We start from the raw sequence: 24,830 nt of genomic DNA, 5'->3' as shown, positions 1-24,830 counted from the left end.
CATTTTACATATAGCAGTGTTTGCCACATGTTCTTTATCCATTCTTCTGTCAGTGGGCATTTAGGTTGCTTCCATGTCTTCGCAGCCATGAACATTGTGGTGCATGTATCTTTATAAACATTTTTATTGGGGTATAGTTCGTTTACAGTGTTGCAGTAGTTTTAGGTGGACAGCACAGTGAATCAGTTACACATAAACATATACACGTTTGTTGTTCAATCACTCAGTCATGTGCAGCTCTTTGCGACCCCATGGACTGCAGCACGCCTGGCTTCCGATGCCATCCAACCATCTCATCCTCTGTCGTCCCCTTCTCCTCATGCCCTTGATCTTTCCCAGCATCAGGGTCTTTTCCGATGAGTCAGGTCTTCGCATCAGGTGGCCAAAGTATTGGAGCTTCAGCATCAGTCTTTCCAATGAATATTCAGGGTTGATTGGTTGGATCTCCTTGCTCCAGAGGACTCTCCGGAGTCTTCTTCAACACCACAGTTCAAAAGCACCCATTCTTTGGTGCTCAGCCTAGTTTATGTTCCAACTCTCACCTCCAGACATGACTACTGGAAAAACCATAGCTTTGACTATGTGGACCTTGACTGTATGGACGCATACATAGATCCACTCTTTTTTAGGTCTTTTCCCATGTGGGCCATCACAGAGTATTGAGTAGAGCTCCCTGTACTAAAGTAGGGCCTCACTGCTTTATCTTTTATACATGGTAGTGTGTGTATGTCAGTCCCAATCTCCAATGTGTCCCCCCCGACCTCACCATACCCTGGTAACCAGAAGTTTGTTCTGTATATCTGTGACCCTGTTTTGTAAATAAGTTCAGTTGTACTCTTGTTGTTCAGTCATGTCCGACTCTCTGCGTTCCCACGGACTACAGCACGCCAGGCTTCCCTGTCCTTCACTATCTCCCGGAGCTAACTCAAACTCATGTCTGTTGAGTCGGTGATGCCATCCAACCATCTCATCCTCTGTCACTCTCTTCTCCTCCCGCCCTCAGTCTCTCCCCAGCATCAGGGTCTTTTCCAGTGAGTCAGCTGTTTGCATCAGGTGGCCAGAGTATTGGAGCTTCAGCATCAGTCCTTCCAGTGAACACCCAGGACTGATCTCCTTTAGGATGGACTGGTTGGATCTCCTTGCAGTCCAAGGGACTCTCAAGAGTCTTCTCCAGCACCACAGTTCAAAAGCATCAATTCTTTGGCGTTCAGCCTTCTTTGTTCCACATATAAGCAATATCATGTAACATTGTCTTTTTCTGACATTTGTCACTCAGTATGACGATATGGGTCCATCCATGTTGCTGCAAATGACTTTATTTTGTTCTTTTTTATGGCTGACATTCCATTGTATATATGCACCACATCTTTCTCCTTTCCTCTGTTGATGGACATCTAGGTTGCTTCCATGTCCTGGCTATCGTAAACACTGCCGCAGTGAATGTTGGGGTGCATGTATCTTTTTGAATTATGATTTTTTCTGGAATATGCCCAGGAGTGGAATTTCTGGGTCATATGGTAGCTCTGTTTCTGGTTTTTCAAGGAACCTCCATACCGTTCTCCATAGTGGCTATGTGTGTGTGTGCTCAGTCGTGTCTGATTCTTTGTGACCCTGTGGACTGTACCCACCAGGCTCCTCTGTCTGTGGTATTTTTCTGGCAAGAATACTAGCAAGTGGATTCTTTGCCAGTGAGCCACCTGGGAAGTCCATAGTGGCTATACCAGTTTACATTTCCACCAGCAGTATAGGAGGATTCCATGTTCTCCGCACCCTCTCCAGCATGTGCTGTTTGTAGATATTTGATGATGGCCATTCTAACTGGTGTGAGGTGGTACCCATTGTCATTTTGATTTGCATTTCTGTAACAATTAGTGATGTTGAGCATCTTTTCATATGCTTTTCAGTTATCTGGATGTTTTCTTTGGAGAAATATCTGTTTAGGTTTTCTTCGCATTTTTTGATTGGGTTTTTTGCTTCTTTTTGATATTGAGCTGCATGAGCTGTTTGTATATTTTGGAGATTAATCCCTTGTCAGTCACATCATTTGCAAGTTTTTTCTCCCAGTGTGTGGATTGTCTTTTTGTTTTGTTTCTGGTTTCCTTTGCTGTGTGAAAGCTTTTGAGTTTACTTTGATCCTGGTTTCTTTTTTATTTTCATTATTCTAGGAGGGGTATCAAAAAAGATATTGCTGCAATTTAACACAAAGAGTGTTCTGCCTGTGTTTTCCTGTAAGAGTTTTATAGTGTCTGGCCTTACATTTAGGTCTTTGATCCACTTTGAGTTTATGTATGGTGTTAGAGAATGTTCTAATTTCATTCTTTTAAGCTACTATCCAGTTTTCCCAGAATGACTTATTGATGAGACTGTCTTCCCCTTGTTGTACATTGCTACCTCCTTTGTCGTGGATTAATTGATCATAGGTGGGCGGGTTTATTTCTGGGCTTTCTGTCCTATTCCTTTGAGCTATATTTCTGTTTTTGTTGCCCGTATTCATACTCTTTGGATGGCTGTAGCTTTGTAGTTTTAGCCTGAAGTCAGGGAGCCTGATTCCTTCAGCTGTTTCTCTTTCTCAAGATCGCTCAGGGTCTTTTGTGTCTCCACTCAATTTTCTTCTTTTAGTTTTTCGCCGTGCTGGGTCTTTGGAGCTGCGCAGTCTGTGATAGATCGCTAATGACAGGTTGAGAATGCCGTGTCTCCTGTCTCAGTATCCTGTGCTGCTTTGCTGTGTCCTCACACTTCCTGGTATTAGGAGAAAACCAAGTGACCGGTAGTTTGCATTCTAGTTTTGTTGCTGTTGTTGTTTGTAACATGCTGAGGTTTCCTCGCTGCGTATTATTTTGTTTTTTAAATTATCCCATGGATACTTGAGAAGATGGTGTAGGTCATACTTAAAGAATACAAAATCTGAACGTAGTTATCCCTTCTTTGCTATGAAACATGTTGTTAAAAAGACAAATTTGTGTAAAGGTAAAATTGTCCTGTATAATTCTGAAATGAACACACGTGAAAGATTTTATTTAACTCATTAATGTGAAAACCAGTAAAACGTTAAACTGGCTCCAAGGAGAATTCAAAGAACCTTTGCCATACATAAGACAACAGGAATTCTGGGATGAATCTGTGAATAAATACAGTCAGTTACATTCTGCCAGGCAAAATTCATTTGCATTTCTGTGGATGGGAATTATTTGCATTACTGTCAACTTTTTATATGCTAGAGTTTTAAAAGTAGCTCCAAAACAAGAAAAGACCTAGATAACCCAGAAGAATGTATTGGACAAGGAACCCAGTCATCTTTTTTTTGCCCGTTTCACATTTTCTCAATAATGTCATTTACAGTAGACATTTATTGTTTGTAATTTATGTGTTTTGTGGGACTCTGTTGGGCTAATTTCTCACACCGAATTTTATTTTGTCATTTAACTTTTGTAATTCTAATATTTTTCTTCCTGTATATTTAGCCATGCTGTTTGATGCCTATAGACCTTGTTATCATATTTTTGTTATGTAAATAATACTTATTCAATATTCAAAATTTAGAAAGAGAAAAATACAAAGAAAAATTTCAAATCACTTCTAATTCCTACTATCTCTAACCACTGTTACCATTTTAGTTGATAATTGATTTCTTTGAGCCTATTTTTTTTTCTATGTGGATTTCTCTAATACACGTAAAATCACTTTGCATACAGAATTTGTTTGCTTTTTTTTCCACCTAACATTTTAACAAATATTTTCCCATGTTATTCAAACTGCTTAAAAATATTTTAACTATTCTTACTTAAATTTACATACTTTTCCTCTTTTGTTGGAATGTTAGATTATTTCCAGGTTTTTGGCTCCTATCTGTCAACCCTGTAACCTTGGGACATAAATATTTGTCCACATTTGCATTATTTCTTAAAGATAGATGTTCAAAGGTGGAGAATTTCTGGTCAGTGAAAGTCTCTTGATATAAAGCAGAATTGCCTTACAAAGTAGTTATATCTGTCTGCCTCCCCATAGGCATCTGTGGAGCTGTAGCCTCTCCTGGTATGTGGAGGTTTCATAACGCGCAAAGATTTAATAATGTCATGTCCTTGTGATGCACTATGCCTTCTGTCATTTATTCCTACCCTTATCTTATGTAATACTTTCCCATTTAAATTCTACTCCATCATGATACTGCAACTTGTCTTAGTCATTTGATCAAATTTGGTGGCCGAGTCTCTGCACAGGCTTTTCTTTACAAATCCTTGAGTGCTCTTTTGCTTGAGATATGCCTGCAGTCCTGCTTAATCAAATCTGGGACAGTGCCTTTACCTGGGGCAGTTTAGGCTGACTCTCTTCATTGTTATCTATCAGGCCTGGCTGCTGTCATAATCTCATATGCTTCCTGGTTTTTTATGCTCCTTCGTCTTTTCTGACGTTTCACCTTTGGGCAGTCTGCTTTGTTTAGTACTTTGATTATGATTTCAAAGTCACTACACTTGGGACTTTCTAAAGTGAAAGAAAAAGTGTTAGTTGCTCAGTCATGTCTGACTCTTTGAGGCCCCATGGACTGTAGTCTGCCAGGCTCCATTGTCCACGGGATTCTCCAGGCAAGAATATTGGAATGGGTTGCCATTTCCTTCTTCAGGGATCAAACCCAAGTCTCCTGCATTGCAGGCAGATTCTTTACCGTCTGAGCCACCAGGGAAGGGACTTCTAAAATATACATTATTAACACTGTTAATCCTATTTTTATACCTGGCTAATAAAAAAAACTTTTTCTCCTCTCGTGAAATTAAAAGGATTGTTAAGATGAATGGCTATTTTTTCCATTGTTTGTCACTCTTTATTGACTTAATCCAGTCTGATTTAAATTTAATTATTAGTGGCTCAAATTTTTATTTCCTGACCTCTGTAACCTTCATTTTAATTTGGGTGATCCCCCTCACTTTTGTCCACAACTTCCATACTTTCTCTCATTCAACCCGAGGAGATTTGGGAGAAACTCCTGGGTATTCGTTGCTGGAAAGGTGCTCATCTGATAAACTTCCAGAGATCTGCAGATTTCTGAAGGTCTCTGTGTCCTCCTGCATGTTAGTAACCTGTCCACAGGAAGCAGACTTCCCAGCTCCGACTGTCTTCCTCTAGAATCAGTGGTGCTGGCCTCTGGGCTGAGGCATCAGTGATGGTGGGGGACAGGACTCGACAAGCTGCATTTTCACTCTTTTGAAAATAACTTGCCTTTTCTTTTTTAATTCAACCAACCAGTTACATGTATTGACCCCTGACTGCATCCTGAGTCTCTTATCTGGGTGCTTTTAACACAGCCATCTAAGCTTGTTTTTTCTGCTTGATGGCTTCTGGCAGCTTTCTCTCTCTCTCTCTCTTTTATTTCTTTTTCAGTTTTTTTTTTTTTTTTTTTTTTACTTTGTTATGTCTTGTTCTTTGGGGGCCATTTGCTTGTCCAGCGCCCATTGATCTGGATCGCATGTGAGTTCAGCCATCTGCTGGGAAGGGTAATTGATCAGGGACATACATCTGGCAGCCAGAACCTGGCGTGCATCCTGCCGTCAGCTCACCCCGCGTCGTCGGGGCTGCCTCCAGCACCCCTGGTCTGGTGGTTGGTGCAGGAGGAGCCCCCCCAGCCTCCCTGCCTGAGGCCGCCTCCCCTCTGGCCTGTCTTCACCTCCCACATGTTTTCCCTGCCCCCCTGGCCTCCATTTCTCAGTCTCTCTGTCTCCAGCCGGGTTCCCTTGTGCCATTACTGCTAATTAATTCCCAGTCAGAGTGATGGATTGTTTAATTTTCTTTCCCTGAGAGCCCTGTTTTTCCTCGCCTGGCCAGGGACTGGGCAGACTCCCAAGGTGCTGAGGCAGGTGGCTCAGGAGAGTGGGGTCTTGGCAGGGGAGGTCAGAGGGAGCCACATGAGGCTTGAGGGGTTCAAGCCCCTCAGCTCGGTGTCATTTCCATCACCATCATCCTGGAGTGACCTGGCTGAGCCGGAGCCTTCTCCCACCCGCGTTCGAGTCTCAAAGCCAAAAGACACTCAGCCCGATCCAGGAGCCTTGAGCAATGTGCCTGCTGCAGACTCTTGACAAGAGAGGAAATTGTTTCACATCACAGGGCAACATCAGTGGGAAACCCTCTTCATCTTATGCCCGGAGTTCCTCCTCTCGTGGCTCCTGGCTCCCCTCTGTCTGCTCCCAGACTCCCTCTGAGGACTGAGTCTCAGGCACTTTCTTCAGAGACAGTTAATTCATCCTGCTGCTCTGGCTTCTCTTCCCTCACTTCTCTGAGTAGCAGCACGGATGCCCAGCACCCACAGACTCCACCTTTTAAAAAAAAAACAAATTTCAATTATTTATTTCAGGGACATACAGAACATTTAGGAGATTCCTTAACAAGAGAGACAGGGTCTCGCTGTGTTGACCAGACTAGAGCGCGGTGGTTACTGACAGGCGCGACCCCACTACTCATCAGCGCAGGAGGGTTTGCTTTGGTTTTATTTTTTTATTGAAATAGAGTTAACTTACAGTGTTGTATTGTCTTTGGTGTACAGCAGAAGGATTCAGTTATATATATATATTTTTCATGTTCTTTTCTATTCTGGTTTATCACAGGATATTGAATATGTTTCCCTGAGCTATGCAGTAGAACCTTGTTGTTCATCCATCCCGTATGAAATGGTTTGCATCTGCTAACCCCAGACTCCCAAACCACCGTCTCATGCCTCCCCTCCCCCCTGGCAATGACAAGTCTGTTCTGTATGCCTGTGAATGTTTTGTTTCACAAATAATTTCATTTGTGTCATATTCTAGATTTTACATAATAAGTGATGCTTGTCTTTCTAACTTATTTCACTTAGTATGATAATCGCTAGATAATCTCTGCAAATGGCATGAATACTTGTTTTTCTTATGGCTGAGTAGTGTTCTATTGTGTATATATATGCCACATCGTCTTTATCCAGTCATCTGTTGATGGCCAATGAGATTGTCTCCATGCCTTGGTTATTGTAAATGTACTGCTGTGAACACAAGGGTACATGTATCTTTTCAAATTCTGGTTTTGTCAGGGTATATGCCCAGGAGTGGGGTTTCTGGATCATATGGTAGCTCTGTTTCTAGTTTTTTAAGGACCCTCCATATATTTTCCATAGGGGCTACACCAGCTTGGGGCTTCCCTGATAGCTCAGTTAGTAAAGAATCCGCCTGCAATGCAGGAGACCCCGATTTGATTCCTGGGTCGGGAAGATCCTCTGGAGAAGGAATAGGCTACCCACGCCAGTATTCTTGGGCTTCCCTTGTGAGTCAGCTGGTAAAGAACCCGCCTGCAATGCAGGAGACCTGGGTTCGATCCCTGGGTTGGGAAGATCCCCAGGAGAAGGGAAAGGCTACCCACTCCAGTATTGTGGCCTGGAGAATTCCATGGACTGTATAGTCCATGGAGTCGCAAAGAGTCGGACACGACTGAGCGACTTTCACTTCCACTCACACCAGCTTACTTTCCCGCCAACAGTGGGAGAGTTCCCTTATCTCCACACCCTCTCCAGCATTTGATACTTATAGACTTTTTGATGATGGCCATTCTGACTGGTGTGAGGTGGTAACCTCATTGTAGTTTTGATTTGCGTTTCTCTGATAATTAGTGATGTTTAGCATCTTTTCATATACCTACTGACTCTCTATATTTCTTCCTTGGAGAAATGTCTATTTAGGTCTTCTGCCCGTTTCTCAATCTGGTGGTTGGTTTTCTTGTTGAGTTGTGTGAGTTGTTTGTGCATTTTGGAGCTTAAGTCCTTGTCGGGCTCAACATTTGCAAACATTTTCTCCATCCTGTGGGTTGTCTTGTCACTTTTTGATGGTTTCGTTTGCTGTGCAAAAGCTTGATTACATCTCATTTGCTCATTTTATTTTTATTTCTGTTGCCTTAGGAGACAAGCCTAAGAAAACATGGGTATGATTGATGTCAGAGAATGTTTTGTCTGTGCTCTCTTCTAGGAGTTTTATGGTACCATGTGCTGTGTTGGAGTTTATTTTTGTGCCTGATGAGAGGGTGTGTACTAACTTCATTGATTTACATGCAGCTGTCCAGCTTTGCCAGCACTGTGACTTGCAGAGGAGACTGTCTTTCTCCCATTGTATACTCTTGCCTGCTTTGTTGGGCATTAATTGACCGTAAGTCCTTCCCCCCCGGGCTCCCTGCTCTGTGCCCATATCACAGTCTGTATTACTATGACTTTGCAGCACTGTCTGAGGTCTGGGTGAGCTATGCGTCCTGCTTTGTTCTTCTTCCCTCAGAATTGCTTCTGGGTCTTTTATCTGTTACTGTTCAGTCACTAAGTCGTATTCGACTCTTTGTGACCCCATAGACTGCAGCACACCAGGCTTCTCTGTTCTTCACCATCTCCTTGAGTTTGCTCAGACTCGTGTCCATTGAGTTGGTGATGCCATCCATCTCATCCTCTGTTGTCCCCTTCTCCTCTGGCCCTCCATCTTTCCTGCATCAGGGTCTTTTCCAGTGAGTTGTATCTTCACATCAGGCAGCCAAAGTATTGGAGCTTCAGCTTCAGCATCAGTCCTTCCAACAAATGGAATAGGGTTGATTTCCTTTAGGATTGACTGGTTTGATCTCCCAGAAGTCTTCAGGGACTCTCAAGAGTCTTCTCCAGCACCACAGTTCAAAAGCATCAGTTCTTTGGCACTCAGACATCTTTGTGGTCCAACTGTCAGATCCATACATGACTACTGGAAAAACCATAGCTTTGACTCTATGAACCTTTGTCAGGAAAGTGATGTCTCTACTTTTTAATGTGCTGTCTAGGTTTGTCATAGCTTTTCTTCCAAGGAGCAAGCGTCTTTTAATTTCTTGGCTGCAGTCACTGTCTGCAGTGATTTTGGAGCCTCAGAAAACAAAATCTGTCACTGTTGCCACTTTTTCCCCATCTGTTTGCCATGAAGTGATGGGACTGGATGCTATGATCTTAGATTTTTGAATGTTGAGTTTTAAACCAGTTTTTTCACTCTCCTCTTTCACCTTCATTAAGATACTCTTTAGTTCCTCTTCACTTTCTGCCACTAGAGTGGTATCATCTGCATACCTAAGGTTGTTGATATTTCTCCCCACAGTCTTGATTCCAGGTTGTGATTCATCTGGCCTGGCATTTTGCATGATGTACTCTGCATACAAGTTAAATAAGCAGGGTGGCAGGTTAAATAAGTTAGATATACAGTCTTGAAGTACTCCTTTTCCAATTCTGAACCAGTCTGTTGTTCCATGTTTGGTTTAACTGCTGCTTTTTGACCTGAATATAGGAGTCCTTAGGGTTTTTTGTATATAGTATCATGCTGCCTGCATAGAGTGACAGCTTTCCCCCTTCCCTTCCATTTTGGATACCTTTTCTTTTTCTTGTCTGATGGCTGTGGCTAGACTTCCAATACTATGCTGAATAGAAGTGGCCACCACCGTCGTTACTATAATCACCACTGCCGCCACCATCACCTTCACCAGCACTGTCGTCACTGTTGTCATCTTTATCAGAGCAGCTGCTGTTCACAGAGCATTTGCTATGTGACAGGCACAGTGCTGAGCATTTTATATACCTTCTGCCTTTCCATCCTCAATGCAGTATTGTAGATACTGTGATTTCTGTTGTGGCTCAAACCTTGGGCTCTGAGTCTGTGGCCCCTGCCTTCCTGCAGGAACCCTGGGAGGGTGACCCCAAGCCGGTGTATCAGATCCCTTGTCAACCCCTTTCCCTCTGTGCCCCCTCCCTTACCTCCACAGGTATATGAGGGCGGGAGCAACGTGGACCAGTTTGTGACGCGCTTCCTCCTGAAGGAGACGGCCAATCAGATCCAGTCCCTGCTGAGCTCAGTGGAGAGCGCGGTGGAGGCCATCGAAGAGCAGACCAGCCAGATCCGGTGCGCGGTCGGGAGTGAGCTGTGCCAGCCTGCTGCATGGTGGGGACGGGCATGTGCCTGGGGGCTGGGCGGCCTTGGGCAAGCTGCTGCCTCTCTCTTGCCTCCACTTTCCCACCTGTTATGTGGAGACAATTGTATACCTACCTCTTCACGTTGTTGTTGATCTAAAACTATTCCACTGTTGGGCTCATTTTTAAAAACCTGGGAATTAGGAAACTGTAGTGGTTATTACCACCATTGGAAAACAAGTTATTTCATGCTGTAATGAAAAATACCATGACTATAAAAATAAGCCCTGTTGGTGCTCAGACCCCTCGACCTGCTCCCTGTTTGCTTAGAGGCTGTGAGATGGTAGATGGGAGTTGAAAACACAGTAGCATCAAATCACCACCTCAGAAAGATTGAACAGCAGTGAAATGGAGTGGGTTTTTTCCTGAGGTTAGTTAGTATTATTTAAGGCCCTGTTTGTGGGTCCTTGAGAACATGGAAAACACCTGGGGTCCCCCCATTTTGGGGCGATGAGCCTGGAGTCCGGAGAGGAGTAGTCTCCTTCCGGCTGGCAGGGCCAGCCCCTAGGGGCCACGTGGGGGGCATTTGCTGTCCCAAGTTCAGATCAGCTCTTCTGTGCTCTTTCTTCCCTGAATAGCTGATGTTCCTGAGGCAAAGTAGAAGACAAGACACAGAAACAGGGGCTTCCCTGGGGGTCCAGTGGCTACAACTCTGCGCTCCCAATGCAGGGGGCCCAGGTTCAATCTCTGGTCAGGCAACTAGATCCCCTATGCCACAGCTAAGACCCGGTGAAGCCAAATAAATATTTTTTTTAAAAAAGCCATAGGAACAGATGGGCGCAGCTGCCAGGTGCCTGAGCTTTACTGAGCCTGGCATCTCCTGGCACGGCGGGATGCTGGTCCTGGATGGGGATTCGTCCCAATCCACTGTGGTTGCAAAGGTGCTCAGTGATGCTGTTCACAAAACATGTTTGCTCTGAGGGCCTACAGCCCAGTCCCCTGGGAAATGCAAGATGCAGAGTCCTGGGCCCTGGCAACGCCATCTGGGATTAGGGTCCCTGGGAGCCAAGCCCTGGACTCTGCATCCGTAATCAATCTCGTGATTCAGAAGGTCTCCAAGGTTAAGGGGATTTCCTGTCACATAGATTTCCTTCATCCTTTATCATCACTATCTTGATTAAAAAACCTGCGGCTTCCTTTCTGTCACAGATCAGATGGAGCGCTGCACACTCTATTAGAGCTGATTCCCTGCGCTTTGCCATCCCCCCACAAGTCAGCCGTCCCCCCACGAGTCGGCTGTCCCCCGTGTCAGCCGTTACACCTGCCTCCCTCCCCAAACCTCATGTAGGGATGATGGGAATATACATCTGCTTCCTGTGCACCCCCACCTCTAACCCCCCCAAACCTCAGCTGTCCCAGCTCTCAGCTGCAGGGCCCCCCCAGCCACCCTGTTTCCTAGCCCTGGGGACGGCGTGACCCGTATTCGAGCCAGCGGCCCGTCCCTGGGGGACCCCCACTGCACCCACTCATGGTCCATGGGCCATGTTTCATTCGCTGCTGGTTTGTAGAGGTCCCAGGACTGACACCTCCAAGACTCTGCCAGCCTTTCTCCTCCCCCGGAGGATGGGGGTTGGTCAGCGCCTCGGCACAGAGGGAGAGGCTGCTGGGCTTTCCGGTTCACAGGAGGCAGATTCTGGAGCGAACGACAGCCACGCTGGGCACGGCGTGTTGGCCATGCACACGGGCATGTGTATTTGTGTGTTCACAGTGACTTTTCTAGCATTTTTGCACGTAGGGGTTTGGGCATTTGTCGAGTCCCTCCTGCGTGCCAGGCATGGCGTTTGGTGGGCTGTGCGTCAGGGGTGCTGGTCCATGCACATCAGTGTGCGTGGCAGGTGGGGTTGGGGCAGGGCACAGGGCCAGGCTGAACCAGGATCGTGGATTTTTGTCCTGTTAGATGCCCGCTCTCGACTGAGTCCTACGGCTTCGTTTCTTGGAGAGGGGGCTTGTTAGCAAACCCAGGCCCCGACCCCAGAGGCCTCTGAACACAGGACCAGGAGGCAGGCAGGGTGGGTGAGGGAGAGCTGTGAGCCGCAGGGAGGTGGGGGCCTGGCTCAGCCTCGCAGGCCCTGGAACCTGGAACGGAACCTCCTGGGCACAGGGTCTGGGTTCCCAAAAAGGATCTGAGTTCAGATCCCAGCCCCACCAGCGGGCAGCGTCCTTGTGAGACAGCAGCCACCATGTGCAGCTCAAGGGATGGGGCTTCCGGGAGTTCTGTGCACGTCTCAGCCCCACAGTTGGTGCTGAGTGTTGGTCAGAGCTGCTCCGAGCAGTCAGGGCCCTGCGGCCCCCCTCACGGCATACGTTCCCCACCCGCTTTGCAGACAGAACCACAGCCGGCCCAGCCACGGCGCAGTGGAGACCTGGTCCGGGAGCCCAACTCCCCCCTACGCCCCCAACCACAAGCTTATGGCTGTGGAGCAAGGAAAGAGCTTCCCGCCTGGTGAGAGAGTGGTGGCCCAGGGTTGGGGGCACTGACTGGGGGGTCCCGGGAGGACTTCTGAGAGTGGCCCCAATGGGGCTTGGGCCTCCCACAGGGACTGGGAGTCCTCCGTCCGGGGGAGGGTGTGCTCCTGCTCCGGCCTTGCCCTGTCCCCATCAGCATCTCTGTTCCTCTTTCCCAGGCACCTCGGACCCCAAGGAGGATGGCCTGGATGCCCAGATCAGCAGGCTGGCGGGGCTCATTAGACGGCTGGAGAACAAGGTGGGCCTGCCGAGCCCCTGCATCCATCCCTCCATCCCCCCCCCACCCTCCCAGCCCCCCAGGGAGGGCGGAGTTAGCCTGTAGCTTACAAGAGGAAGTCAGGGAACCTTAATGCCCCTGGCCAGGGTTGGGGGCTGGTATGGACTAAGGGGAGACCCCAGGAACATGACCCTTGTACTTGTATGGGGCCTAGGGAAGAGGAGCTGTGAGAGTGGGTGGGCAGCCAGGAGGGGGTTGCCGAGGAGCAGAGAGTGGGCGGCAAGGGGACTGAGGGTAAAGGAGGCTGTAAGGCCTCGGGTGGTCTGGGCAGGTGGCAGCCCAGACCTGGCATAGTGGCGGCTGAGGGATGGTGACGTCCAGGAGAGGTGAGAGTGACCAGCAGTGTGAAGCGTTTTAAATGTAACGTGGCCCGTCCGCAAGTGATGGAAAATGGAATCATGATTTCAGAGAGTGTTTCCTGACTCAGTAGGTACTCGGGACCCGACTGTGCTGGTCTCAGGGCTGCCGGAGCCATGGACTACAGGCCAGGGGCTCAAACCTAGGCGCTTATCCTCTGACACATGGAGACTGGAATCAGGATGCCGGCAGGGCTGGTGCCTCCTGCAGCCTTCCTCTGGGGCGTATAGACAGCCATGTGTCTCTGTCCTGGTTCTTGTAAGGACATCCGTCATACTGGATTAGGGCCCACCCGTGTGACCTTATTCTCACGCAGTCACTCTTCAAATGTCCTGTCTGCAAATACAGTCACGTTTTGCAGCAGTGGGGGTTGGGAATTCAACATATGAATTTGGGGGGAACACAATTCAGCCCATAACAATGACCATTTATTGGAAGAAAGAGAACAAACAGTTAAGGTTTACCAGTAGGCACTGGTACCAGCCTGCCTGTATTTGTATCCTGGCTATACCACTTAACAGCTGTGTGACCTTGGGCCAGTGACTTACCCTCTCTGAGCCTCAGCTGCTGCTGCTGCTGCTAAGTTGCTTCAGTCGTGTCCGACTCTGTGCGACCCCATAGACGGCAGCCCACCAGGCTCCCCCATCCCTGGGATTCTCCAGGCAAGAACACTGGAGTGGGTTGCCATTTCCTTCTCCAATGCATGAAAGTGAAAAGTGAAAGTGAAGTCGCTCAGTCGTGTCTGACTCTTCGCGACCCCAGCCTACCAGGCTCCTCCGCCCATGGGATTTTCCAGGCAAGAGTACTGGAGTGGGGTGCCATCATCTCCACTGCGCCTCAGAGTCCTCCCCTAACCATAGAGAAGATAATCAGAATGGTGCCTCTCACAGGGTCGTTGTGAGGATTAGATGAAATATCTTAATGGCTTAGCACAGAGCTTACCGCTTAGTTAGCATTTACTATTAGCACTGCTATTTCGCCATTATTATGAGACATACTGATACCAGAACCTTTATACATATGCACACATACCATACCTGTATATCTACCTGAACCAAGATAACGGATCTCTCTGGGCTGTAGGGTCACAGTGGCAATTTTACATTTCTGCTTTTCTGAAACTTCTATATCTTTTGCAAAAGGGCAAAAGAAAAATAGTGTTTTGATGGTTTTGTGGGTTAGTTCTGAGGGATCCGTGAGGGCGCTGGGTGGGGCTCCTCAGGAGGAGGCTGAGGCCCAGACTTGGGGGGGAGTCCGAGGGGGGAGGCAGTGAGCCCACCTGCAGGCCGCAGGGATCTCCGCTCCCCTCCACCCCACCCCCCGCAAAGCCGGCTACTTGGTGGGAGCGGTAGGAAAGACTCGGCGGGACCTGAGGCCTGGTTGTCATAACAACTCGGCGGGCGCCCCCAGAGGGAGGCTCTTTGAAGCTTATTTTTAGCGCCCCAGTCGCCTTAACAACCAGCTGGCTGGAAACCAAGGAGCACCTGGGCGTCCTGGAGACGGGGCGGGCCTCTTCCGGCCTCTGATTGGCCCCGGGCCGCAAGCAGGAGCTAGGCCCCGCCCTCCACGGAACAGCCTGAGCCCTGCTGGCCGGGCCTGGGCTCCCGCGCAGGCGAGGTAGGGAGAGGAGGACGCAGACGTGGGTGCCGCCATCCCTCCCCTCATCTCTGCTTCATCTTCACCCTCACGTGGCCCTGCCCGCCAGGAGAAACCTCCGGGGCGAATCGCAGCCCCTGCTCTCCAGGAGCCCACTACACCACATCCACACCCTGCGTCCCTGGAAAGTCAGCACCTCTCTGGGACAGGCCATGTATTGACGGGGTCCCTGGTTCCAACATTAATAAGAATTTCAAGGTGGTGACCGCTCAGGTCATGGACTTGTATATCTGCTACTCTGTTTTCTCTAACAGCAGGCAACACTCCTCATACACAAGCTTGTGTAGAGAAGACAGACACACACACACCCTGTGCCAGGGACACAGCTTTCCTCTTGGAAGATGGACAGGGAGGGTACAAAGGTGGCATCTGTTGGGGAGCCCAAGTTAAAGGATTCTGTGGATCGGGGGGAGGGGGCACTCAAACTTGGGCTCGGAGCCTGGCCCAGCTCCTGCGGCCCTTGGGTTCTCTGCTCTGAAATGGAGGTGCTAGGCACTGCGGCAGTCCCCAGCACGGGGTCAGAAGGGGGCTGCATGGGCTCCTTGCTTCCGCAGTGCTGACAGTGGGGCAGCCTCTACCTGAGAGTCTGGAGGGTTACCTGAGAGCTAGTGTAAAGCCCAGCGAGCACAGACTACCTCATTCAGACCGTTATATTCCTGAGGCCCAGGTCAGGGGTAACTCAGAGGTCAGGCAGTCTGTTGCCAGCAGGTGTGGCAACCCCCCAGTCTTCTGGGCTCAGCAAAACGGAGCCGCCTCTATGTTCTTTGCAGGAGGTCTCCTTGGCCTCTGGGATCTGGTGCCACAGCCAGACGGAATCTGTGCCTCAGATGGCTTTCCAGCCTGACTTCCTGGGTACCCCCTGAGCCAGCACTGTGGGCTGAGCCCTGCCCAGAGAGGGCTGGCCCTGGGAGCTGCCACCAGCCCCGGGACTCAAGGGTCCCTGGAACCTCGAATTGGAGGGGCTGGAGCCCTCTGGTGCTGTGTCCTTGTGGTGGTGGTCCTGGAAGCCTCCCGGGCAGAGAGGGCCTCAGTCTCCAGCCTCTCTTCATGCTTTATCATTGCAGACCCTTTGGTTTGACCTTCAGCAGCATCTCTCGGACGAAGAAGGTACCAACATGGTGAGGACCCCCCTCCTCGCCCCTCCTGGGCTGAGACTCAAGATGCAGGTGGCTCAGTGTCCCTGACACCCCCACCCCCCAACCCGGACCAGCACAGGGGGATGTGCAGCCCCGGCAGGTGGCCTCCCTCTCCTACCGGGGGTGTTCTCTGGCCGGGAGCGACGTCATCAGCAGACACTGATTCAACCACAAACAGTTCTGCAGACCATTCATTCTGTTGTGTCTTGGCCCCGGAGCCTTGCAGTCTCTCTCGAGCTTCTCTAAACCCCTTTGTTCTTCAGCCCTTGTGAGGGACTGCTGCTTTTAGTTCATTTGTCGCCAGTTTTCATGACAGAGATGACGAGTGTGTGTAGTGGGGTTGGGGGGTCGGGTTTATTCTGACCAAGGTGTCCTGTCCTGGGGAGGCTGCTGGGTCCAGGGTGTGCCCCCCGCGGCCGGGTGGGGTCCTGGGAGAGGGGATGGCTCACGGGTCCTGTGGCCCGCAGCACCTGCAGCTGGTCCGGCAGGAGATGGCCGTGTGCCCCGAGCAGCTGGGCGACTTCCTGGACTCTCTGCGCCAGTACGTGCGGGGCACCGCCGGGGCCAGGACCTGCTTCCAGTGAGTAAGCCGCAGGCCAGGGCCTGGCCTGGGGGTGGAGGCCCAGGGCCCGAGCAGCCTTGTCCCTGAGAACACCCCAGATGCCAGCCACACATCTAGCGGGGTGGTTACAGGAGCCAGGGGCAAGTCCTCGCTCGGGCTCTTCCTTGCTGTGCAAATCTGGCAAGTGACTTTGTCTCCCTGACCTCAGCTTGCTCATCTGTAGAGGACCACTAACTGGGTGGTCGGAGGCCTCAGTGGAGCGATGCACTGCGGGGGGCGTTGGGCGGGGACTGGCCCCAGTGCCCACTGTGTTAGCTGCCCTGCTTACTGTCATGGCTGCTCCTCAGGGCCCCCTGCCTGCAGTCTCTGCTGCCAAGGCCTGCGTCCAGCTGGGGGTGTCCCCAAGGGCTGTTGGCACAAGCTGCTAGGCTCCCTCCTCTCCTGGCAGTGGCCCACTGGAGGACAGCAGCTGTGGGCTCCACGCATGTTTCCCATCTCCATTCTATGCTCCCCCCCCAGCTGACTTCTGTCCCTCCTGAGCACATGTGCCTCCACCTGCTTCCTGGTGAAGTGGGGGGCGGGGGCCAGGCCTGAGGGTGCAGCGTGACTCAGGCTGCTGCTGTTGCTGAGCGCTAATTCCTGGTGGCGGGATGGGGGCAGATGATTCCGGTTGGCGGCGGGTGCTGCGGAGGCCAGGAACAGGGTGGGGGTCTTCAGAAAGGGGCTGCTGGGTGCTGAGGCCTGAATAATGATGCCCCACCCGCCCAGACCCGGGGTGGCAGTGAGGGGAGTGTGTCTAGGAACACATGACAGAGTGTGGCTCCACGGGGTGACCCAGGGGTGGTGGGTGAGATGGGGCGGGGGGCAGATAGGCAGGCCCTGCGCATTCCAGGTATCAGGCACCACAGGGGAGATGCTGAGGCCGGAGCGGGGCCCAGTCCTGCCTCCTCCCTTGTATAAGGACGCATGGCGTCTGGACGGACGTGCAGCTGGGCAGCTAGGGAGAGGGGACTGGCCCTTGGCACGACGTGGGCAGAGCTGGGACCTGTTTCGGAGTGGGGCTGACCGGACAAGCCCACAGCCAGGATGGGAGGCGGGCTGTAAAAAGAGGAGGCCAGCTGGAGTCTGAGATTCTTTGGCTTCAGAAACTCGCTGGGGTCGGGGTGGGGTGATAAGGGTTGGGGGTGGGGACGCAGGCTGAACTGTAGACGACGCAGAGTATCAGGTGAGTGGGCTGGGGCTCACACAGGCCTTTGGGCCATATTGCACTCCAGATGCCATTACATTCGAGGTGCCGGTGTACAAGTTGGGGGACCCTGGGGGTGGTGGGTGTCCAGGTGTCACCCAGGGCCACCAGAGCCTTGCACTCGTCACGGGAGAAAACGTGGAAGAAGAGGGCCCACAGCTGGGCAGGCAGGCTGGAGACAGCACATACTAGGGCATCCTGTTTGTTGCATGACTGTGTGTCCTCCGTGCATCCCAAGCCTGCCTGCTGTGTCCTACCAGCCAGAGGCCTCACCCTGTGCCCCTGAAACCAGTGTGTCAGCCAAGCAAACATAAGCACTATAATTGCTTTTCTGTGCGCTGCAATTACCAAACGGAGATGAAGCCCATCCCTTGGTGACCTCTGTCCACAGCGGGAAGGGCTGTAACGAGCGAGGCCACCTCTGGGCAGGGCCAGGGTCCCCCTGATGACCAGGTGGCACGCAGGCCCGAGCACATCCCATCGTCGAGATAGGAGCCGCAGCTGGCAGGTAACTTCAGGCTGGAGGTAATGAAGTAATGATGCAATTAGCAGCCCTGTTTCCATCCTGAGTGGCAGAACCTGGAGCTGCTGTGATTATACAGCAGACGCCGCAAGCAATGGGCGTCCCCTCTCCGAGGGATGCTGGGGGCTCTGTGCTGCTGAGGGCATGGGGAAGAGGCGCAGGGAGAGCTGGCCAGAGGCGATGGCGCTGTGATCTCGGAGGCTGGTCCACCCTCTCTTCCCCCACCCTGCCCTGGTCGCCACGTTCTTAGAGCCCACCCCCGCCCCCTGCCGTTGCTCCAGCCCCCAGCCTGGGTTTGTCCGTCTGGAACAAGGTGAGTGTCCTGCGTCTCAGATGGGGAAGGCAGGAGTGGCCTGGAACTCCGGCCCGGCCTGTTTCTAAGGATTAAATGAGACGATTACAGAGGACACCGTGGAAGATGCTTTTATTTTTAAAGGTAGGTTTTTGAGCTAGAAGTTAGAAGACTGATGTGCTAGAAGCCAAAATATTTCAAAAAGGAGCAAGTGTTTAATGGTATGGAATGTTGCTTATATATACACCTGGATAAAAGAAGGTTTAGCTGCTTTGAAGTAAATCTGATAGTTTCCCCCATGGGTAACCTTTATCATTTAGAGAATCTTAAGTTTGTACGCCAGGTAACTTGCCATATTGTTTTTCACAGCATGTTAGTTTGGTCCTTAAGCTATGTAGAACTTGAAATCGTGAGAAGGGGTTTGATTCGACCTTATGAAATTTATCCCCTAACAATCCCACATCATGGAAGAAACTTTTATGTTCTGTTTATGTTCCAGGAAAAAATTTTTTTCTTTTTCTCAATGATGATTCCCTGGGTACCTTTTTGACCATATTCTTCTCTTGATCAATTATTTAACACACTTAAAATTAGAATACAGCTATGAAAATATGGCTAATGTAGTTATTTGAAAAGCCTTTTTTGAAGAACCTTCATGGCAAAGAAAAACAAGATTTAAATAATTATTTTGCCTTCATGCAAAACATGTCTAGAAAAGAAATAGAAAATGTGGTTTCTTTTCCCAGTTGTACAAAAAAACTTTACCCAGTATTTGTATAAAATTGTTGATGTTATGAATAATGACTTAATAGTCAATAACTTTGCTATCAGGTTTCTTTAAATTATAACGTCATCTGATCTTGGAGATAATCTGGAAAGAAAACAAAATCAGTAAGTTTATAGTGCCTCACATAACTTTTATTAACATAGTAGAAATTCTCTTTATATCAGATTTTTATCACAGAATGGTTTACCAGATAGAAAAAAAGTTATTCTCTAAACTGGTATGTTTTCAAGATCTTTTTTCAATTGATACTACTTTTCATTTTAAGTTGTTAGGTTTTTTTTAATCATAGAAAGCCTGTATTTGTCATGTATTTAAAAATCTGTTTCTAATAAAGATGGATGTTACAGATTAGAAAAAAAAGGTTTTTTTTTTTAATGATTAAAAAGGCCTTTTAAAAAAAGGCATTTCATTAGAATTCATTCAACAGCCACGCGCTGGGCACTGTACGGGCCAGGCCTCGCTCCAGACGCAGAGCTGTGCATGCAGCTCTCAGACCAGGTTGCAGTCCTGGGGGTTCTGATCAGAAAGGAAGCGTGTTCCCAGAGGACCCTGTCCTGGACCACGGCTTTTGGGAACCTATTTCCTGGCTCTGGGCGCCCAGTCTGGGCTCGTTTGTGGGCAGGGCAAGGCAGTGGTGGAGATGGGCCTGTGGGGCCCTCTCTGCACCCTGGGAGGTGTGGCCACTGACTCCGGCCTTTCCTCTTGCAGCATTGCTGCCGTGAGGCTGGCGGATGGCGTTACCTTCGTGGTCTATGAGTTCTGGGAGACAGAGGAGGAGTGGAAGAGGTAGGCCTGGCACACATGCTCTCCGGCTTCCAGCCCATGGAGGTGGGTGAGGCGTTGGGGTCCCAGCGGCATCCACCACTCAGAAGGCTGGTCCTCCACCCCTTCATCTGGGCTCTGAATCCAGGTTCCTCGCCAGCTCTGGGAGCTGAGGCCAAGGGTGCTCCTGTTTAGAAACTGCTGCCCAAGGATGAAAATCCAGAAAGTTCTCTTGTTTAAGTCTGCTCACAGGGAGGCGAGAACCAGGCTATTCTACCCTTGGGGCCCCAGCAGTCATGCCAGGCTTTCTTACCTTCCCATGAAGGCTCTGGCCCCTGAGCTTGGCTGACTGCTGTCAGAGCCCCCAGCCCAGGTTCAGACTCAGACCCCGCTCCAACCCCCAGGAGCTCACGGGCCTCCCCCTGGGTTGCAGGCACCTACAGAGCCCAGTGTGCAAGGCGTTCCAGCACGTCAAGGTGGACACGCTGAGCCAGCCTGAGGCCTTCTCCCGGATCTCCGTGCCAGGTACTGGGGAGGAGGTCTGGGGCAGCCACGGGGTGGGGGAGCAGGGACACCTCAGGCCTGGCAGAAGCGACCGCACCAAGACCCAGGCCGTCACAGACTCTTCTGTTCTCTGGTTGGTGTTCTGTCGCCCAGTCGTGCCTGATTCTGTGACCTCATGGACTGTGGGATTCTCCAGGCAGGAATACTGGAGTGGGTTGCCATTTCCTTCTCCAGGGGAATCTTCTTGACCCAGGGATCGAACCTGTGTCTCCTGCTTTAGCAGGCGGGTTCCTTACCACTGAGCCACCCAGGAAGCCTTCTGTTCTCTCAGCTCCTAGGAAGTGTAGTCCAGGAGTGAGTGCTCAACAGAGAGGGTCCTCGAGGCAGGAAGGCTGGGGCCCTGGGCACCAGATTTGAGAACACATGATACTCATTACAATAACTCTAAAAATGATTGTAACATTGAAACAGTACTTAGTATACAAAAAAAATCACAGATGCAGATATGTGTGTGTATATATTACATAGTTTATTATATATACATATGTAGCCACCAAGAACTATGGTTCCTATAAAATACTGCCAAATACTGGCATATAAAATCTTGGGCAAACTCCGGGGGATGGTGAGAGACAGGGAAGCCTAGTGCAGTCCATGGAGTCGCCAAGAGTCGGACACGACTTGGTGAGTGAACAACAGGTAGATAAAATGTGAAGTTCCGACACTGTGCGTTTTTCGGAAATCTAACAAAATCTGAAACCATTTTTGTACCTGTTGAAAGTCAAACATGCGAAATAGCTATGGCCCCGTTTCATGTAAAGCTGCCCTTGACTGGATGGCGCAGCTGGTGAACGAGGGCCTGCCTGGCACAGGTAAGACAGTTGTCCTGGCTCTGGGAGAGGAGAAGCTGTGAACAACCCCTTCTACATAATTTAACCCCCATTTCTTCCCCAGCATCACCTTCCCTCCCCCAAGGGTTTCACAGAACTCCAGGGCCAAGAATCTAATGCGCTAACGGTCTAGATAAGTCTCCCCCTCACTTCCTTGCTGTTGGGCTACAGGCGAGTTTTAAAGCACCCATCAGCTAAACAGGCCGCCGGCCACCCACCTGCGAGAATGCGGCGCACACCTTCCTCCAGGGCTGACAGCTCTAAATGGTACTCCAGTTTTTGAATGGAGCCAATTTAGATGTTAGCTCCAGAAAATACTGAGCTACTGGAGCAGCAGGTACAAAATTACAGACACAAGAGCAATTTTATTCACAGATACTTTTCCCTGCACGTCTCCTTTAACCAGACTTCAGTTTCTTCTGTCGCTGAATTAGGGGCTCCTCTGTCAAGTCGGCTTTACCAGGCCGCACTGGAAAGCCAAGTTCACGCCTGGAAAGTTTACATTTACTTTTTCAAATGGGCATACGGGCAATTTAAAGGCAAGTCTGCTCCTCGGATATGTGATTTGCCACTGGTGGGGGGGACAACCAGCAAGCACCCCTGGGGCGCCTCACTCTGCCTTCCCACAGGCCTGCCCTGCCCAGAGTGGGCACCAGATGCAGGAGGGACTACAGACATCGCTTTTCCACCCTGAGCAGAGGCAGGACCTGCTTCTTGCCCCCCCACCCCCCATAAACCCATCTCTCTTCTTCTTCAGCTGCTTGGTGCACCCTGGGCCGTGACTGACCGCCTCCCCGAGGTCCCACAGATGAGTCTGCCACCCTGCTCCCTCTGACAAAGGATGTCTATTCTTTTCTAGAAACTTTGGTATACTAGCTGTCTTTTCAGTATACTTCCAAATAAGTGTCTCTTCCCGCTGTTCAAAGTGAAGGCGCACCCCTCCCCTGGCAACCCCCCTGCCCCACCCTTGGCGGCAGAGCAGCGTCTGAGCTGCCGGGGCCCTGCTGACACTGGAGGGCGGTGGTGACGGGAGGCACGCCCCCCCCACCACCACCAGCAGACAGCCACGCATGACCAGTCCCCACCCGCCTCTCCCTCACTCTCCCTGATTGCCACTCCTCCACGTGGTAGGGGGCCAAGACCCTGTAGTGCCCACCCTAGGCCTGGGCTGAGCCCGCAGGCGGCAGTAGACCCCACAGAGCAGTGTCCTGCTGGGCAAACAACCGCCCGGGACGAGCACCAAATAAACTCCCATTGGGGACAACTGTGTGTGTGTTCCATTTTCTGTGACAGCTGGGAGGGAAACCACTTTATTAGCCATGAAACCTGAGCCAAGTCACCCCACCTTGTGTCAGGGGGGACATTCCAGGTTCCTAGAGGCCATCACCGCTGAGGGCAGAGACCAGACCTGACTGGACACGGTCTCTCACTGCACACTGTGAATTTGCTGTTCTGGCCAGACAGAAGGCCAGCCCCCAGACTTCATTCAAACCCAACTCTGGACGCTCTGTGACTTCCCCTCTGTCTCCCTGGCTGAGTTGCAGGAGAGCAGCAGGATACAGAAGTCTCAGGGGTCAGGAAAGGAGAGGGCCCTGCGTCCCTTTCCTAGAGGAGGCAGAACTGCCAGGCACGAGGATGGGGGAGCTGGGAGGAGACAGACGGCCCTGGAGCTGGGCCGTGGCACCCTCACGGCGGGACCAGGTCTGGTCTCTGCAGCCCCGGCTGGGACCGGTGCTGTCACTAAAGCCGCCACTGCCGGGGGGTGGCTCTGCCTCCTCAGGCGGCCGGGGAGCTGTGAAGCCACGGGTCCCCCTCACACAGCCTCCCAGGGCTTGACACCAGAGCCTCATGCAAAACCAGTGCAACCACGGGGCCTTGATGGAAGGGTGAAGTGCAGACTCAACTCCCAGTTGCGTCCCTGCAGCCAGCCTCCTTCAGCCTCTGTTTTCTTACCTGGGAAAGTGGGGGAGACCCCTCCTCTGGAGACCAGGAGCTGCCTGGCTTGCACCAAGGCTGCTGCGGGGCGTCCCTGTAAGAGCCACCACACACACCTCCCTGGCGCCCGGACTGCTCCGAACCACTCTGCTGTTTCAGCAACAGTATCCTTAGGGGTCGGGGCTCTTGGAGGTACAGCTGAGGAGCCCCTGTTACCTGGGCCTGCCCCTGTCCGAGCCCTCCCATCACGCAGATCTGTGCTGACTGCAGCCACGGGCACTTGGCACCGCCTCAGGTTCCGCACAGGAGAAGCAGGCTCCAAAGAGAGCAGACAACCACCCACCCACCCAAAAAGGTGCGAGAGCCTCCAATCACTCTGGCCTCCGGGGCCGGGTGCCCTTGCTGCTTCCTGTGTTGTCCTGGGATGGGCAGGCGGGGAACCCGAGACCCCAAAAGGCAGGCAGCAAACCCGGAGCATCCAGGGCCGCCGTCTGTGCCCGCCCTGCCCCCTGACCACCTCGCACCCAGTGTAGGCGGGCGGGGAGCAAAGGCCCCAGATTAATACATGTCCCCCCAACAGCTGGACATGGAGTTGCCACACGACCCCACAGCTCCACCCCGGGGGTGTTCGAGGCCCCAAAGAACCAACACAGTGAAGCAGGGTCCTGTGCCCATGTGTTCACACATGAGCCAGAAGGCGGAACACACAAGTGTGCGTGGGGGGTAAGTGGACTCCTGAGTGTGGCCCGTCTGTGCAGGGGACTGCAGATCAGCCATCAGGAGGGACGACATCCTGGCCCAGGCTGCAGCACCTAACCCTAACCCTAAACCCTAACCCTATGGGCAAGGCAGCCATGTCGGTACAACCCCATTCACAGGGAATGTCTGGAAGAGTTAAACCCCTAGAAGTGGAAAGCAGCTGAGGGATTGTGGGGCAGCGACTGTGCAGGAAGGCCTTTGGGAACCAGATGCTCAGCAGTGTGGAGGGGCTCGGCTTCAAAATGTTTTATGTTACCTAAATCTCATTTCTTTTTAAAAAAGTCAGTCAACTCATTTGCCCAAACATGTTCACCACCTGTGTTCTTCGTGTCCAGTTCAGGACCTAAGCATGCTGTGGGAGTGGTGCGACCACCACTCTGGTGGGGCACAAGCTACCCCTCGGGTCTGGGCTGGTCCCTCAGGGGCACCTGAGCCACTGGGAGGGCCCTTGCCCAGGACGCATGGACCCCCTGCAGCCCAGGCCACTCCGAGCGGAACATGTCACCTGGACTGCCCTGTTCACAGCGGTCACTTGAGACAGAAGGGTCTCTACACGCCAGCACGGGTGTCACCATCGATGGACCAGGACCCCGTTTAGGGTTAGGGCCCGGCTCTGTGGGTCTCTCTCAGCTCAGCCTCACTGCTATCCAGGGAGGGAGTTGCTGCCCACAGCTTCATTTCAAAGGGGAGTGAAAAGGGTGGAAGCCGAAGACCAGT

The 24,830-nt window shown here is 51.1% G+C and overlaps 1 protein-coding gene across 3 annotated transcripts in view; it reads left to right on the top strand.

The window, feature by feature from the left end:
• Positions 1-22,865, top strand: part of NECAB2 (N-terminal EF-hand calcium binding protein 2) — a 42,054-nt gene extending 19,189 nt beyond the window's left edge. Inside the window, exons 6-13 of one of the 3 annotated variants that reach the window (XM_055413051.2) lie at positions 9,757-9,893; positions 12,286-12,404; positions 12,586-12,665; positions 15,782-15,835; positions 16,321-16,433; positions 19,972-20,049; positions 20,459-20,550; positions 22,177-22,865. In XM_055413051.2, the coding sequence (XP_055269026.1) occupies positions 9,757-9,893; positions 12,286-12,404; positions 12,586-12,665; positions 15,782-15,835; positions 16,321-16,433; positions 19,972-20,049; positions 20,459-20,550; positions 22,177-22,205 (702 nt within the window). In that variant the 3' untranslated portion in view covers positions 22,206-22,865. Of the gene's footprint in view, positions 1-9,756; positions 9,894-12,285; positions 12,405-12,585; positions 12,666-15,781; positions 15,836-16,320; positions 19,368-19,971; positions 20,050-20,458; positions 20,551-22,176 lie in introns of those variants that run through there. The other 2 variants (XR_016035932.1, XR_016035931.1) reach the window with 2 other exon arrangements.
• The last annotated feature ends 1,965 nt before the right edge of the window (positions 22,866-24,830 follow it).

Source organism: Moschus berezovskii, chromosome 22, assembly GCF_049115385.1.
Source record: "Moschus berezovskii isolate FMDL1 chromosome 22, NW_MosBer_1.0, whole genome shotgun sequence".
Lineage (NCBI taxonomy): Eukaryota > Metazoa > Chordata > Mammalia > Artiodactyla > Moschidae > Moschus > Moschus berezovskii.
The sequence above is the reverse complement of the archived record's forward strand: the minus strand, read 5'-3'. Positions and strand labels throughout refer to the sequence as shown.